The 16,311-nt window shown below is 42.9% G+C and overlaps 1 protein-coding gene across 1 annotated transcript in view; it reads right to left on the minus strand.

Annotated features, from left to right (window-relative positions):
- The window catches only part of tmem145 (transmembrane protein 145), a 33,670-nt gene extending 17,631 nt beyond the window's left edge, over positions 1 to 16,039 (minus strand). Inside the window, exons 1-5 of the mRNA XM_041943311.1 lie at positions 15,920 to 16,039; positions 4,609 to 4,683; positions 4,020 to 4,097; positions 2,195 to 2,281; positions 1,495 to 1,596 (exon numbers count right to left, since the gene is read on the minus strand). Of these exons, the coding sequence (XP_041799245.1) occupies positions 1,495 to 1,596; positions 2,195 to 2,281; positions 4,020 to 4,097; positions 4,609 to 4,683; positions 15,920 to 16,030 (453 nt within the window). The 5' untranslated portion in view covers positions 16,031 to 16,039. The remainder of the gene's footprint in view (positions 1 to 1,494; positions 1,597 to 2,194; positions 2,282 to 4,019; positions 4,098 to 4,608; positions 4,684 to 15,919) is intronic.
- Between the last annotated feature and the right edge of the window lie 272 nt (positions 16,040 to 16,311).

Genomic DNA, 16,311 nt, shown 5'->3' on the forward strand with positions numbered 1-16,311 from the left:
TGTCTATCAGCGGACGCTGGCGTGACACTAAACCACGCTCCGCAGGAAGCATCCGCTCTAATCATATCCCTCTTCAGCCAGCGCTCTCAACCGACAGCACAAAAGCAAAGCCAGAAAAAAAATTCTGTCACACACACAAACACACACAGAATCATGACCAGGAGCATGACACTGATGTACCCAGAGTGTGACACTGATAGGCAGGCAGACGCACAGCGATTCACATTCAGCTGAAATCAGACTTATTCACCCTCTTCCTCACCCGCTTTCATAAACATCAAAACACAGCACACATAAAAAAACAACACCACACACCTATTCCTGGGATTCGTCCTTGACTCAAGCCCTCGGTGTAGGAGGATGCATCATCACTGAGCAGAGCTATCATTATACAAGCTCATGATTTCTCCACCGTGTACCCCGGCCCAGACTCACATCAACAAACAACACACTGCAGCGACCACTTTCTGCTCTTTTTCTCCCGGCACACCATTACCTCAACACTGAGTCCCATTAAAAAAACAACACAATGCTTAAAAGTCCCTAAAGCTAGCTAATCAATAGGCTACAGTGGAGGCCTTGTAAGGCATGTTTAGCACAGTTCAAGAAGAGAGTTGCATATTAAGAGTCTGTGTTGCACAAAGCCCTGCAGCATGGGAGAGAGATACAGTGCTTCATGGTGTTCAGAGGCAATTCAAAGATTCATGCACAGATTCAAGATCACCTGTAACATATGAAGAGATGAGGGCAGGAGAGTATGAAGGGCATTTTGGCCAGAAATTATATTGGTCTGCAACATGCAACATCATATAAGAATTCATAGTAGAATATCAGTTTACTTAACTGCAATCTTTTCATCTCTCATTTGGATAAGTACTATAAATCACAGGGCTAAATTTCCTTACAATTTTCTTTTTTAATTTAGCCTGTTTAGATTACTTTACTTCTAGATTTTAATATGTAGCCTGGTGCAAAATGCTCAAACGAGACAGCACTGGGACAAAAATTATGCTCAAGTTGATTTAAATTTTAAAACAGGAGCCAGCGCAAAAAGCAGCCTTAAAACATCCAGGGTTTCACACAGCCTTCCTCGGGGTGTGCTCGGTATTTTTGCCTCAGCTTCCCCATTTTAATATCTGATGCTGCTGCCTGCACCTGGAAGCTGTTTTTTGCTTGACTGCGAAAAGTTAAAACTATGATTTAAAATGTAAAAACAGCTCCTTCCCTCAGTGTTTGAAAAAAAGAAGTTACATTTCAATACGTTTATAGATGTCTAAGATAAGTACATTAACTTTCTTCTCCTTAAGGAGTCATCTGTCTCCAGTTTTGATGGATAGATGGTCATGATGGTGATGTTAATGGTGATTTGTTTATCTGAAGAGCAGCAGAGAGCAAACACAGTAACTCTGCTTGGTAGTAGACTGAGAGGAAGTGCCAGTGGGGTCAGGGGGACGTCAGGGGGGCGCCAGGGCGACGTCACTGGTCAGTACTTACCCCACACTTGCTGAGAGCGATGTACCACCATCTCTCCCTCACTGAGCGGAAACTACGACCGCCCACGCAGCTCAGAACCTCCTCGTTCCCGTCTCCCTCCACCTGAGAGGGACATGAGAGAGAAATGCATTGGGGAGGGGGTGCACAGAGGATGTTGTTATCCAAAAAGGCAGCGCGTTTTACCTCAGAGACACATTGAATTATTACAGCCGAGCGGGTCTGATGTATCAAGATACAAACATATTTCACACCCCCAATATATCCTGAAATGTGGCAACAAGATCCACTAACTGCCACAACAACAGGGTCACGCTAGCAATCACACTTCGTAATGTGATAAACAAACATGTTGTGTTGCTTATTGAAAAAGAGACAAGAGGAATATCTAAGAAAAAGTGTTACAGGAGATCTTTTGGACCAATGTGTGAACATGTATAAAAAAACTCATTATAGATCATGAGCTCTCACTGCCTCTCTCTGTATTTGTTTACCTCTACATTATTTCTGCTACTGGTTTGCATCAGAAAGATGAAAATTAGTTCAACTGTCTGGTGATAAAAAGGAATAATGTGATTCTGCAACACAACACAGAGGGGTCAGAGGTCAGCTGTAGTTACAGAACAGCTTCATCTGCTGGATTCTCAGGGACGCTCAGTAGGTGTGTGTGTGCATCCATGTATGTATTTGCGTGTGCTCTTACCACACAGCCTGACCAAGTGTAGCGTGTTGTGAGGTTGATGACCTGGTTGTTCTCGGGCCTCAGCACCGCTTCCTTCTGGTAGCAGTTCTGACGGGGAGAAGACGCATTAAAATCAAAATAGGAACAATTTTTAACACATTCAAAACCGCCCAATTGGATTTTCTGTCCTACCCTCAGGCTTTCTCATCTATTTCACAAAATATTTTTCAATAAAGCTCAGAGGAAGTGCCCAAACTTGTTGCAAGCAGCTGCAGGTTACACCTACGTTCCGCTGCATGCATATTAAGTAATAATAGAGCAGCAGGGAAAGCATAAGAGACCATTTTTCTAGTCCAGAAAATGCATGAAATGAAAAGCGTTTCATCAAAATGTAATTGAAATGGTGGCTGCATTGGCTTCTGGTCTATTGAAGCTGCAGTAAGTGGAATTAAAATTGATATGTTTTGTCTCTGCTGTGATGGATTTCTCCCAGTGTGACTCTTGAATATTAGTGCAAAACGGTGCGTGCAGAATGAAGGCCGTACTATTTGATTCTGGGAATCTGATACTAAAATTTGTCTGGGAGATGAGAAATGGTGCATTACTGGAAATATCACAACATAACGTCACATCTGTGTGTCAAAAGATGTCAGCGAGAAGAATACAACCGAATGGCATGCAAGGTATCTGTGTTACCCTTTTTTCTTAAAGAGGAACAAGCATGGATTTTCCTACACATATAAAGCACACGAAACACATGATAATCCTAACTGTTCTACGCAGTTTTTAAGCAGCAGTTGCTTTAATAACACAAGACACAGATCACATGTTGTGTGTTGAGAAACACTGGGCTGGTTAAGCTTTAAAATGAATGAGATGAGTGGAGGGTACCAACATATGCCTACAGTAAATGGCTGCATTATGTATTATTCACTGCTTATGAAAGCAATCTAATGATAATTTCATAGACTGTATCATATTATATCACCAGCTGACTGTGGCATATACCGGTGAATACAACACAGATTAGAGATCAATGCATGCTACTCTTCCAGCTCAAGCCAATAAAAAAGATCTCAGGCTAAAACTTAAAATTATGGAATCAATCGGGTGTTTAGTGCAAACTGCTTATGGGAGGAAAATGTAGGAATTATTCCTAAATGCATACAGCGCAGGCGGTTAAGTGCATGGAAAGAGATGCATTTCCAAATGTTTTGGCTCTGTGCTCGGATTGGATTTGAAAGAAAACAATGACTACTGAACTGAAGTGCTGACTTTCAGTTTTAAGGGTGTTTTAAGTATTGTTCACACAGTGACTGTTGGGTGAACAATATCAATCACAACATTTTTTCCTTTATACAGTACAAGAACTTGAACAGGGCAACAGTCCCAGCAAGGCTGATAATAAACATCAATTTTATTTAAGATCCAATGTGTTTGGCAACTGGGCCAGAACAACAAAAATGCATCACTGTCCAAATACTAACAGACTTTTCGAAGAAATAAAAAATAGACATCTATCTGAGGAAAATCTTCCTGCTGTTATCTTCTGTGGAGCAGCTTCAGGTCGGGCACAACTATGGATTGTACCACACTTGATCACTGCATGTATCATCAATAATACATCATTGCCTGTGAGTGAAAAGCCTTTCAGGAACTGAGAAAGACGGCTTTGTTATATTCTGAGCAGCATGAGCAGTGTGTGATCCTTTAGTATTAAAATTAAATAAATTGCAGTCACAGGACGCTGTCATCACAACTGTGACGCGAATTTGTCAGCGGAGCTGTATTTCTCTTTAATAATGGCTTGTCGAAAGACATGATTCAGAGGGTGTCAGTATCTCACCTTTTCAGGCCTCTTGTACACAGCTGGCCACTGAGAACTGTCATCAAAGTAGAGCAATATGTTCTGACAGCAGCGAGACTGCACAGAGGAGCGACAGAGGGAGAGAGAGCATAGAGAGTGCACAGATCAGAGAGGAGGCAGTCAGACGGATTGAAATTTATACGGCAAAAACTGTTTCCAAAGACTGCAGGCTACCACAGCAAAGCAAGGCATGGTAAAAGAAGACAGACGGAAGAACAAAACAGACGCGTGGAAAGATAGAGCGGGGGAGAGCAAAAGGAGAAGGAGGGGATAGAAAAAGAGGACGAGGCCTGTGCAGCAGGAACAGCCGGGGGAAGAAGGAGGGAGGTGAGAAATAGCGATGGCATCAGTTTAAATAAGGTAAGAGGAAGGAAAGAGAAAGAACTAGTTGAGAGGAAGATACTAAAGTAGAGAAAGAGAAAGAAGGAAAGTAAAACACTTGTGCTGCCAGAGAATAAAGTGTGGGCAGGCTGAGGCAATGTGGAAAATTGATTGAAAATAATAGATTTAAAACAAATGGATGATACAGTCACACACAAACACACACAGCTGCAGTAAGTCGCCCTACCTTGGGATAGCGGAACCGGAAGTCCAGGCGTCCAAAGTCGGTGAGAAAGCAGAAGCGAGTGAGGAAAACCCAGTCCTGGAGTCAAGAAACAGAAGAGAGAAGGGGAAAAGGTGACACCAAAAAACAATTAACATGAAGGACGAAAGGCAGAAAGAATAAGAGTAATGGCTCTGCCTTACACCAGGTGTGGTGTACTGCGCAGAGCAAATGTCATTGCTAGTTTCTGACCGACGCAGTTATAAATTTCACACCCAGCACTTGTATTGTGAAAGTACTTGAGCTCATCTGCTTGCCCATGTTCTTAAAATTAGGTGTGGTCAGGCGCATTGTTCGTGTATTGCTATCTTGAGGCAGCAGAAAGCGATTCCGCCGCTGACCAATAAAAACTTGGTCTAAAGTGAACGGTGCAGTATTTTCCCGCAATGTAAAGGGTGCATTATTCAAATACTAAGATCCTTCCAGGCCTGCTTCACCTCAGGGAGCTTTGGGGGTTTCCTGCTGCTCCTTTAGATTGTCTGCTTGCGCGCTCTCACTTCATGCATAAGAAGACCCGTTTCCTCAGCAGAAAACCATTTGCTTCTCCAACTTGCCGAATCCGCCGTGTAAATTGCGATCCGCCAGGTGCAGGTGCACCTGGAAAGGGAGATGACACTCTGATTGGTTTGCACCATTAGTGAGCGGAGTACGCATGTAGGATGCTAGTTGGAACGGGAGGAGAAATCCACCTGAAATAGGCTGCAATGGCACACTTATATCCACAGTCTAAACCCAGCTAGTCTAATTGATTATGAGTGTGTATCACCATTCAGTAGCAGCCAAGCAAACTACCCACTCCGAGGAGGCACGTTTTGAACCTTGCTAGAGCAAAGCATGGCTCATGATTTGTGCTTTCCTAACAACGTGGATCAAGCAATGAGACAAGCAATGAAAAGAGTTTTTAGAAACAGAAGTGACCCACTGGGAATACACAGCTGTGAAAAGACTGCCAGCTGCTTTCATTACCTACACGCAAACTATTAGGAGCCTGACAACTGAGATGTATGAGCCCTGATGTTACTTAAATTCATCCTGAGAAGAGGATGTCTGTATCAGACTTCATGCCAATCCATCCAATAGCTGTTCAGACATTTCACTCAAACCTTATGTCGGGCATGGCAGGAAAAGAGGAAGAGTCAGGGGACTACAAAGTCAGGAGTATTTATTGCCTCAGAAGCATGAATGTCTGTGCAAACTCTTGTGCCAATCCATCTATTAGATGTTGAGATATTGCGCAGAATAAGTGAAAACCTTGGCCAGCTGGTGAGGAAAAGTCAGGGGACCAAAGTGGTAAAGTGAGTGACACAACAACAGACAAACAGACTGACACTGACATCCTGGCTAAAAAAGGAGAGGCTGTGAGGAAGAATACAGAAGCAACAGATGTAGAAGAGGGAAGTGGAGCCGTAAGGAAGCAAAGAAAGAAAAGTTGGAGAGGATGTGAACATGGCAATAAAGACAGTAGAGAGAGAGGGAGTGGAAACTGAGGGGCAGAGTTTCAGTAAAGTTAAACATGAGGTGGAGGAGAAGTGAGAAGAAGTTTGGCGAGAAGAGAAAAAGCAGAAAAAGTGGAGAGGAGGGCGAGAGGTAGTGCCAAGACGGTAAACTTCTGGAGGGTAAACAGAGAGGACATTAAGGGGCTGCTGAGCACATTAATAAGGGAGAGAGGTGGAGAAGGAGGGAAAAAAAAAAACTATCCGTTCTTAATACTATTCAGCTATAAGCTTGGCAGCGTGAGACCAAATAATAGTGCTGATGGTGTACTTCACTGAGCTTACATAAGGCACTGCAGCAGCACCAGCATGGCGGATCAGTCAGTGGTGGTCTGTTATATATATATATATATATATATATATTCTTACAGCTGTGGGCAGACACATTCTGTAGATATGGATCATAGTGCTGAACACAGCACTAACACCACATCACTTATATGTTGTTTACACACAGTTTCCTTTATCTGGAGGCCTGCCCGGTGTGAGTTGGCCCCACTGAGGCAGCCAGAATAAATGAAGAGTTTTGAACTAGAATGAGACATCACATCTCTGGGAAAAGTAATAGCTACTCTTGCAAAATGAGTACAAACAAATGACAGATTTGCTTATATAAATGGCACCAGAGAGAGAGACCAAGCTAAAATACTACAGACTTGTAGTAAATGTCTTTTAGCCAATAGGAGCAACCCTTTTTTTTCCTCTGTTGATCAATGGAGCATTAATCAGCAATAATTTTGCGAACTGTTTGTTTTCCGAGTAAAAAATGCATACAATTCCCACATCTAAAAGGCACATATTTGCTGCTTCTCTTAGAGATCTTTCATAGTAACTGAACATCTTTTGGACTGTTGTCAAAACAAGCGATATGAATTTATCAGCTTGGGCTCTAATTATTTTCTAACAGCATGAACCAAATGACTAATCAATGAATCCAGTTAGGAAAATCAGCAGTTTAATCTATTATGAAAATATCATCAGTTGGAGCCTTAACTAAACTCCTACAGTAAATGCACCAGAGTTCAATGTAATCAACACAGAGCTGAAACAATCAGTCGCTAAACCATTTAGTCAATCAATGAAAAAATGATCTTTTTTATTAATGTGATTGATTGATTATTGTGATAATTGATTATCTGATTATCATGGGAATTATTTTCTGACATTTCGTACACCAAAACAGTTAACAATTAATCAAGAAAATTGCAGCATATTAGTTGATCATGACAATAATCATTAGATGCAGTCGTGTCCTGATTATGAACAAAGTAAACAAGTTTCAGAATCAGACAAAGCCAACTTTCAAAACTTGATTATTTACTGGATGCTCCAGACACACTTTGGTCAGTACCCAAAAAGTACAGCCCATCTGACAACTGTAATAGTGCTTTGATGTATGACTGCTCATGCTCTCCCACCCCTAACTGGAGTGCTATAACTTATCTGAATATGATGACAAAACAGGCATTCATTTGTCATTTCACAGAACAGTCAGTTGAACAGTTAAATGATTCTACTGTATTGTAGCTTTCAGACCAGAAAATCACAACTGCATGGTGTATAAATAACAAAATCCCTCTCATACCAGGATATGATATTATACTGATGTATCTTCAAGTTCTACTTGCTAATCAATTGTACTTTTCGAAAAGTTCAAACAAGTGGATCCGAAACATGACCACAACTGCATTCTCAAGCAAACAACGTGCTGTTTGTTTCCAGCCACACACAAGAATGTGTTGCACATTTCAGCATCTTCGACGACTCGAGCGCACTTCTCTTCCTTATTAAAACGCTCCGTAAGGTTGGTTGTTATGAACTCCTGATCTCCGCCCAACCAGCAAAACTCCCGGTGCGCCATTATACTGTAATTACCTCTGTCCTGCGTTCTCCCTACATAAACAAGCACGGTAATTTCTGTGCTGAGGAACCGGAGCAGTGTAGCGTGGCTGCCGCTGCTGCCTCCATACATCACAGCAAACAAAACCGCAGCCATATTTCAGACGCTGCCAGCCGGCTTCATCCCCGGAACCTCTGAGTTATAATTCATGGCAAACCCCGAAAGTCACAGAGGCCCGAGTCTCACTCCCACCTCTGTGTCCTGGGTGACGCTTTGTGCTGTAACCATGGCAACCGGGGGCAGCAGAGGAAAGCACTGACCCAGAGATGAATCCCTGGGGAGAGGAGAGAGGGGTGGTCTGGCTGGGTATCATTTCACCCACCATAGACCAGCACTGTGAAAGACCCCTTTGTTGGACAAACACACACAGAATTACCCATGAGCATCTGTCACACACTCTTACAGCACGCCATGGCTGCTCTGAAACAAACATAACTACACTCATCCACACACCACTTCACACAGACGCACACATCGCACCGAACATGTGGGACCCCCACCACCCGTTACTGTCATGGCAACCTCAGCATGCCTTAGTTTGCAGCTGCCATAGAAACCTCAAAAGGCCAAAACACTTACTCCTGCCCTGCTGTCGTATGGTCGTCCTTCAAATGGCTCAGACTCTACTCAGAAACTCAGAAGAAGTATAAAGCACCTTCTCTTGCCATGTGAGACAATTCTTTGAGCAGATAAGAAATCAATCGGTAAGTTTATCTATGTCACAACTTTCAATTAATGTCTACTGCGATAACAACCGATGACATCTGACCAGAAACTCAACCAACCGATCATCCAACAGCCCAGTAACAAATCAGGAGTGAGCCAACTGAGTCAGGAAGTGCTTGTACACACAGTATTTGGACACACAGGCATTACACCCATATGAGATTGTGATTCACTCCCAAGCAGTGGACATTGATACGCTGCTATAATCAAGGATTTCTCTCCACAAGATTTTCAAACCTTGATGCAGGAATTGCAGGAATTTTCTCCCTTTTTGGCCACAAGAGCATGAGTGAGGTCAGGCACTGATGTTGGGTGATAAGTCCTGGCTCACATTTGGTGTTCTACTTCATCCCAAAGGTGTTTGATGGGGTTGTCAGGGATCTGTGCAGGCCGGTCAAGTATTTCCTCCACAAACTCAGACAACCGCTTCTTTCTGGACCTGGCTCTGTATGTGGAGGCATTGTTGTGTTAAAGCAGTTTGGCATTCCCCAAACTGCTGCTGCCACAACGCTGGAAGCACATTAATGTCTAAAATATCACTGTATGATGAAACACCTTTCATTGAATGGAACAATTAACAGAAAAATAATTGACAGCTATTTTTTTGATGACTGATTAATAATATTGGCCATTTTTCAAGCTAAAATGCCACACAGGAATTACTCATGGAGAACATGCCATTTTATATAGTTATCATGACAAACAGCTTCAGTACACAAACACTGCTTTTTATTTAAATGTACAGAATAAAAACTATTGGTACATTTATGCTTATTGAGGTAAAACAGTTGATACAGATTTTCACATCACCCAGACCTATTAATTGTCAACAATTGTAATAATTGATTAAAGAATTTTAGTGAATTATTAAACAAAACAGACAAATGCTTATTGGTTGCAAAGTGAATTTTTCTGCATTTTGTACTGTTGGTCAGACAAAAAAAGTTATTTGAAAACATCACGAAGTGCTCTGGGAAATTGTAATGGGCAACATTCTCTAGATCTAGCCTCCACTTACATATAAATGATTTGCTGTTTTGGAGTGTTGTTTGGACAAAGCAAGCAATTTCACCTTGGGCTTAACAACACTGTGTTGGGCAGTTTTCACTATTTTCTAACATTACAGATCGAGCATCAATCAGGAGAAGAATTGGTAGATTAATCTATGATGAAAATAATCATTAGCTGATGTTGCCTGGAGGCGAAAACTTAAAGCAGAGAGGAGTGAGCTGAGGAGGTCTGGTAACCTTGCGTCTTTCTAACTCCAGATTTGTTTTCATTTTCAGACTTTTTGTCCTCAACCAAACAGACATCACTGGAGGTAATTTATCAGATTTTGCACAGCTCCCTCTGGAGCCACAGGAGGCTTTACACAACTTTTTTTACATGCACTCCCAGAGACCTGTGAACAGGCTTCCCCAGAGCTCCCCTCTAAAAGCAGACCACTGACTCTAACAAGGCCAAGACATCAACAAGACAGCACAGCGCCCTCATAGCTGTTAGCGCAATTCACCAAAACCAAGTGGCCGCTAGTTAACCCACCGCAGCTTTGTGTGTGTGTGTGTGCGTGCGTGAATGTGTGTGTGTCAGGGGAGAGTAGAAAAGAGACTGAGCCCTGGAGAACAGCAACAGTGGATGAGGTGTCTACCTTAATCCCCTTTTAGTCTCGTTATTTCCCCATGGCCACTGCATTGTGATGCAGAATCACTCAGCCACCTCCCTAAGCGTGTGTGTGCGTGCATGTACATGCGCGTGTATGTGTGTACATACACCCCATTAATCAAGTGCTATGCCTTGATGCAGTATCCGGTCAATTCAGCATCTCCCCGTCTCATTCCCTCTGTCTCTCTTTCTTTCTTCCTCCCTCACAGTTTCTGTCCTTTCATCTCTGTAGCTTTCTGTCTTTTTCTCTTTCTCTCCAGATCCCTGTTTGCTTGCTAAGCCTCATTAACAATTAATTACCAATCAGCTAGTCAAGTCACCCCTGGACCGCTGGGCTTCTCAATGATTCATTAGTCAGGGCTACACAACGCCGCGTCACATAAACACATTCACGCAGTGACACACAAACACACTCAAAGCTCTGTCCCTCTCTGGGTGTTTTGCACGAGTACACACAGACTTTGCAGACATGCAAACACGCACACACGCATTGAGGCGAGCATATGGACACATGAAAACGCTCCCTCACATGCACACACGCTGCCTGTATCTAATCACAATGTCCTCATTAAAAAGAGATGTAGGAAAACTGATTGAGTTAGAAATCCTGTGCATACAGGGTTCCCGAAACTTACTTCAATGTCAACGTGAAGGATTTTTTGGTGACTTTCAAAGTCTTGCTTGCTGAAATTGAAGAATTTAGAAGTGGCATATTTCAAGATAAGACATGACATTAATTAAAATGAGACATCACACAGACGACCTCGTCACCTCATGATCCTATTAAGTCCAGAAATCCTGGTAAAATCCGTCATTTCGAAACTGCGGCTGTATCTAGCCCAACATCCATCACTGTGTTTTTCCTCAGGATGTGAGATGTTGATTTTAGGATGGATAAAGGCCCAGTGAGCTGAGGCACGAAGATAAATATGGCTGCAATATATTTCATAATTAGAAAAAGAACTTTCAAGGGCATCTGTTCATTTTCATTAATTTTCAAAAGACAAAAGTTTAAAGACCTTTCTGGTGTAATCCACAAATTTTCATTAACAACGTAAACTAAAGACATTCAAACTTGTCCCCAGCGACATGTTAGAAAACGAGGGCTGACTGATCACAATTTGAAAGAGTTGCAACTCTGACTATAAACTTTGTACTTTAAAGCGTCTTAACAAGGTGGAGCAACTACATTTAAGCGGGTGAGTGCTGCCTGTTCTACTTTTATCTTGACTTATTTTCATTTTCTGACATTAATTCTTGAGTTGGCTTTAAAAGAAAGGAAACTTTCATCTGTTGCCTGGTTAATAAACTCTCTGCATGCTGTTGTATCTCATATTTGAACTAAATATGGGCAATTAATTGGTGTGAAATCTGGGTGAGAGAGAAACTAAGAGTACAGAGAGAAAGAGAGAGAGCGCGACTATGTCACTCTGCAACTTGTTCAAGTCGTAATACTCGTCAGGGAAATGGCGAGGCCAAAGGGGTCGCAAGTGTGCAGACAACACTCAAGGCAATTTTTGTAATGTGAAATGCAAAGCTAGCCAGAGCAACATGGTTAACCTGACGAAACACCTGGTCAAACACGAAATATAAATAAAGTGCAGCAGCCACAGCTAACGTTAGCACGCCTGCAGCCAGCAGCGAAGAAACTGAACATGGACAATGAAACTTTAAATGAGGCATCGACAGCTTCATCAACATCTGCAGGTAACTAATTAGCTACTTGGATAAATTGTTGCTGGAAAGCATTAGCCAACATTCAGTTACTGGCTATATCCAAAGTTGATCTGGACTTTTCTTTTTTTCTTTTTTTTTTTTACAACTGAAATTACATTTTTGTTATTACAGAGAGAGTAAAGCACCAAAAAAATGGTACCACTGGATACCTGTAACAAATGCCAGGTACTGGTACCAGTTCAGACGTGAACGATACCCAACCCTATCTGGGTTGAAGTTTTCCACAGATCCCTATTAAGTTCATTTAGAATTTCACTTTTCTCTGTCTGACTCATTTGAAAAAAAAAGAAAAACTGTGGACATCAACAACAAGCAACTGCACTAATTATTATGTTTATATGACTCTATTCATGCAGAAACAAAAACAAATGATGATTATACTTGGTACAAATGGGGGACCTCATTCAATGCTACAGACCACAAGCACAAGCCTGCAGTTTAATTTGCAGAAAATAATTTTAAATTGCAATCACAATATTGGTCATAAAAATCGCAATTTACATATTTTCCCAAACTCTTATGTAAACTGAGGTTTGACACCTGTAACAGCAAGTGTGTGCCTGACAGAATGTAACTGAGCAACACCTCAGCCTAACCCGAGGTCAGACGAGGACTTTGCTTTCTTAGAGGTTTAACATCAGCCTGCTGCAAACTTCTACAGCTTTATGGACACTGACACAGGGGAAACAGCCTGACGCACAGTGTGGATTTACTGCCTTGCTCAGGGGGCTTGTGCTGTTGGCTGCTGAAGGAGTGTGAGGGTTTTAATTGTTTCCCTGATTTTCCCTGCTGGATTCAAAAGGACGACCTTCCTCTGACCTTAAAGCAACTACTGAGGGACATTTTATCAGTGCCTCCGCACGACACGAGCCACCAAAGCTAATTGTGCACATCGACCAGCCCTCATCAAGCTGCTGACCAGTCTGAGGCGCTGATGCCTTTGGATAACTTTGCTTGTGTTTCTCCATATTTCTCCAGCCTCTCCACAGGTTTCAGCAGTCCATCCCTCCCAATGTGTTAAATTGCATTAGTCAATTTACAGCCCTGCACTAACTCTGCCTTCACCTCTGCAGACACTGATGCAGCGACAGGATTCTGGGATTGAAGCAGAGTGTTTCTGTGCGTGTGTGTGTGTGTAAATCTGCGAGAGAGGGGATGTGGAGTGGAGTTGGTGGATGACCTTGGGGCGGGAATGCATGCGCAACAGTGATGTTGTGTTAAACTGTACACACACACACTCACACACGCTCCCAATATCAATATGTCAAGCCTGGTGTTGCTTGATGCCATTCAAAGTGCTCTGTTGTTTTGCTCAGGCTGTCAAGTGATTCCTGAACGGTTCAGAAGCACAAGAGTAAGGTGAGAAAACCAAAAACAAGACTCAAGAAAAAATAACTTTAAAAGCGCATTTGTCTAACAGTTCAGTAAAGCTAATACAATTAATAATTAATCCATCAACAGTGAATCCATCACAAACTATTTTGGTCATCATGCAAGTCATTTTTTAAGCAGAAATGCCAAAAATCCACTGGCAGCAGCCTGTCAGATTTAAATATTTGTTGTGTTTTTAATCCTTTCATGATAATAAACTGAATATCTTTGGATTGTTGAGTTTTTACTGGACAAAACAAGCAGTTTGAAGACATCACCTTCAACTCTGAAAATTGTCATTTTCCACTATTTTCTATTATAAACCAAACCATTATTGAGAAAATTATGCCGTTTGAGTGCAGGATTTACTTATTATGTAAAACCTCTTTTAATTAATGGTCTTACATAACAAGACAGGTTGACTAAAACTATATTGTTATTTACTGCAGAGGATTAGAAAAGTAGATGCCCTTCTATCAAGAGCTGGAGTCTCTCTCTCTCACACACACACACACAGACACACACACACACACACACACACACACACTTGGAAGTTGCCCAGTGCAATATTGCCGGCCAGTGAGCAGCTCCACTGGAGCAGGTGCGGATTCAGCGCTGCGTTCAAGGGCATCTCAACCGCCGTGATGGATGGATGAGTGCCTCTTGTTCAGTTTATGCATTCAGATCCCCGTCGTCATCCTGGGGATTCAAACCGGTGACTTCAATCTCTCAGTTCATGACGCATTTTTAAATTCACTGACGTCAGAGTTCAGGGAATGTGAGCATAAGCCAGCTCGAGTGAGAATTAAAGCTTGTTGACTCAAACTGGTGTCTCATAGATTCTGTTCTTTGTTTTTTGGGGGAGCAGGTAAGGTGATATTCAAGTAAGATGATATCCTGGAGCTCGGTAGCTAAGTATTTCAGGTTTTCTGCTGCCAAGTCGCATTTTGGCAGCACATGAAAATCTGTGGCACATGAAACACCTGAGCGTACAGTAGTTAGCGCAAGATATTTTATGCTGCATTTCAATGGAAGGATATTTCTGAGCATGCATGCTTTTTTCTTTTTCTCTGTTTACAACAGCACCTTCCATCACATTGTGACCTGAGCCAAACAGTGCAACAACACAGTCACCTCCCCTGCTGTTGGTCACTGAGCAGGAGCTATCACCTCCTGAAGGTGTCATGAAAGAGATTAAACAATTCAACGAAGGACGACAAGCAAAACGGCAAACATGTGCTTTTTTCATGGTTTATATGATTAGAAACTGAATGATCAGGGCAAACAAAAAATGTGTATATGTCGTCTCGGGCTCTGGGAAATTGCTTTGTATTATTTATAATGTTTAACATGTGTGTTAAACATTAATTTTCTTTACCCCTGCTGGTTTGAATCTCCAGGCACAGCTGACCTCACAGACTGAAAGGTCAAACGTGCCCACTGTTGTTTCAGAGACATAAATACTTTGATTCCAGCGCACAGTTTTGCAGAAATTCAAACATAATTACCATAATGTTCTGATAAGGCTTATTTGACAGTGTAGTTGTAGATGCTCTTTGTCTGCATAGTGGCATGTCTTGCTGAACTCAACAAAATGGTAGATGGTCCTATTGCATTACTCATATATGTCCAAACTTGATCCACAAACTCGTGAGAATACCAGGCAGAGATGTGCAACAGCAGGTGGTGGCCTCCTGAATTACAAACGGCCCAGAGCTCCAGTATCTGCCCAGCTGCACAGTTTACATGTCCAACTCGCTGATCTTTGTCAGGGCTGCAATGATGTCAATGCTGATCTGTCTGAAAACACACTAAGAAAAAAAAAAAAAAAAAAAAAAAAAACCTCACCGGGGCTGCTCCTCCAAGACCACCACAAATCCAACGCCGCGCGCCCCAGAAGCCATATGACGCACACCTGTAACGGCTCCTCTAATCATAAACAGACATTTCCACTGCTGATTTACATTTAAGCGTGGCAACAAAACCGTGCACATGGGGCTGCACTTGGTTTAAAGATGATAAATCACTACTAGAGGCTCGACTGGTAGACCTGGACTGGTGGGATGCCGCTTTCTGGGGCTACAGCGATGCCAAAGAACATCATAATGAGGGTGAAATATACGCCACAGATGACACGCGCGCAGATGACGCGCAACTGCACGGCAGAATCGAGGTAAGTGTGTTTCATATGGCGGCATGTAAATATTCAAGGCAACTTAACGGTGAATTGGCGGTTGGCTCTTCGTGTGTCCACGGTGCAGTCCGCCTCGGAAACACCTGCGTGCGGATACGCAGTCGAGTCCCTTTCCCACTGCGCTCAGTCTGTGGCGGTGTCACTGTCGCAACTAATTAAAGAGGTGAAGAGGAAAAAAAAACAAGCGCTCACCTCTTTGGTGTTCACGATGCCTTTCACGTATTTCCCGAAGACCGAATCCACGCAGAAGACGCTGGACAGCACCGCCAGGCACAGGAGTCTCTCCCCGACCCTCACCTCCATCTTTCTCTCTCCCCCGCTGTCGCTCGTCTGCTCTCCAGGCTCTCTGAAGCCTGTCTCTGAGCGGGAGCGCGCACAGCGGAACGGCTCGAGCACAGAGCGCGAGAGAGGGGTGAGAAAACGAAGCGGGCGCGTGCACGCCGGTCCCTTCGATGCCCGTGGCCCCCACCAGTAGTCGAAGCTGAATGCTGGATAGTGTGTGTGTGTGTGTGTGTGTGGTTGGGGGTGGAGGGTTGGAGGGTAACAGAGCGCGCGCTCCCGGTTCCGCTCGTGCTCTGAGAATG

The sequence above is a fragment of the Chelmon rostratus genome, chromosome 8 (assembly GCF_017976325.1).
Source record: "Chelmon rostratus isolate fCheRos1 chromosome 8, fCheRos1.pri, whole genome shotgun sequence".
NCBI classification, from domain to species: Eukaryota; Metazoa; Chordata; class Actinopteri; order Chaetodontiformes; family Chaetodontidae; genus Chelmon; species Chelmon rostratus.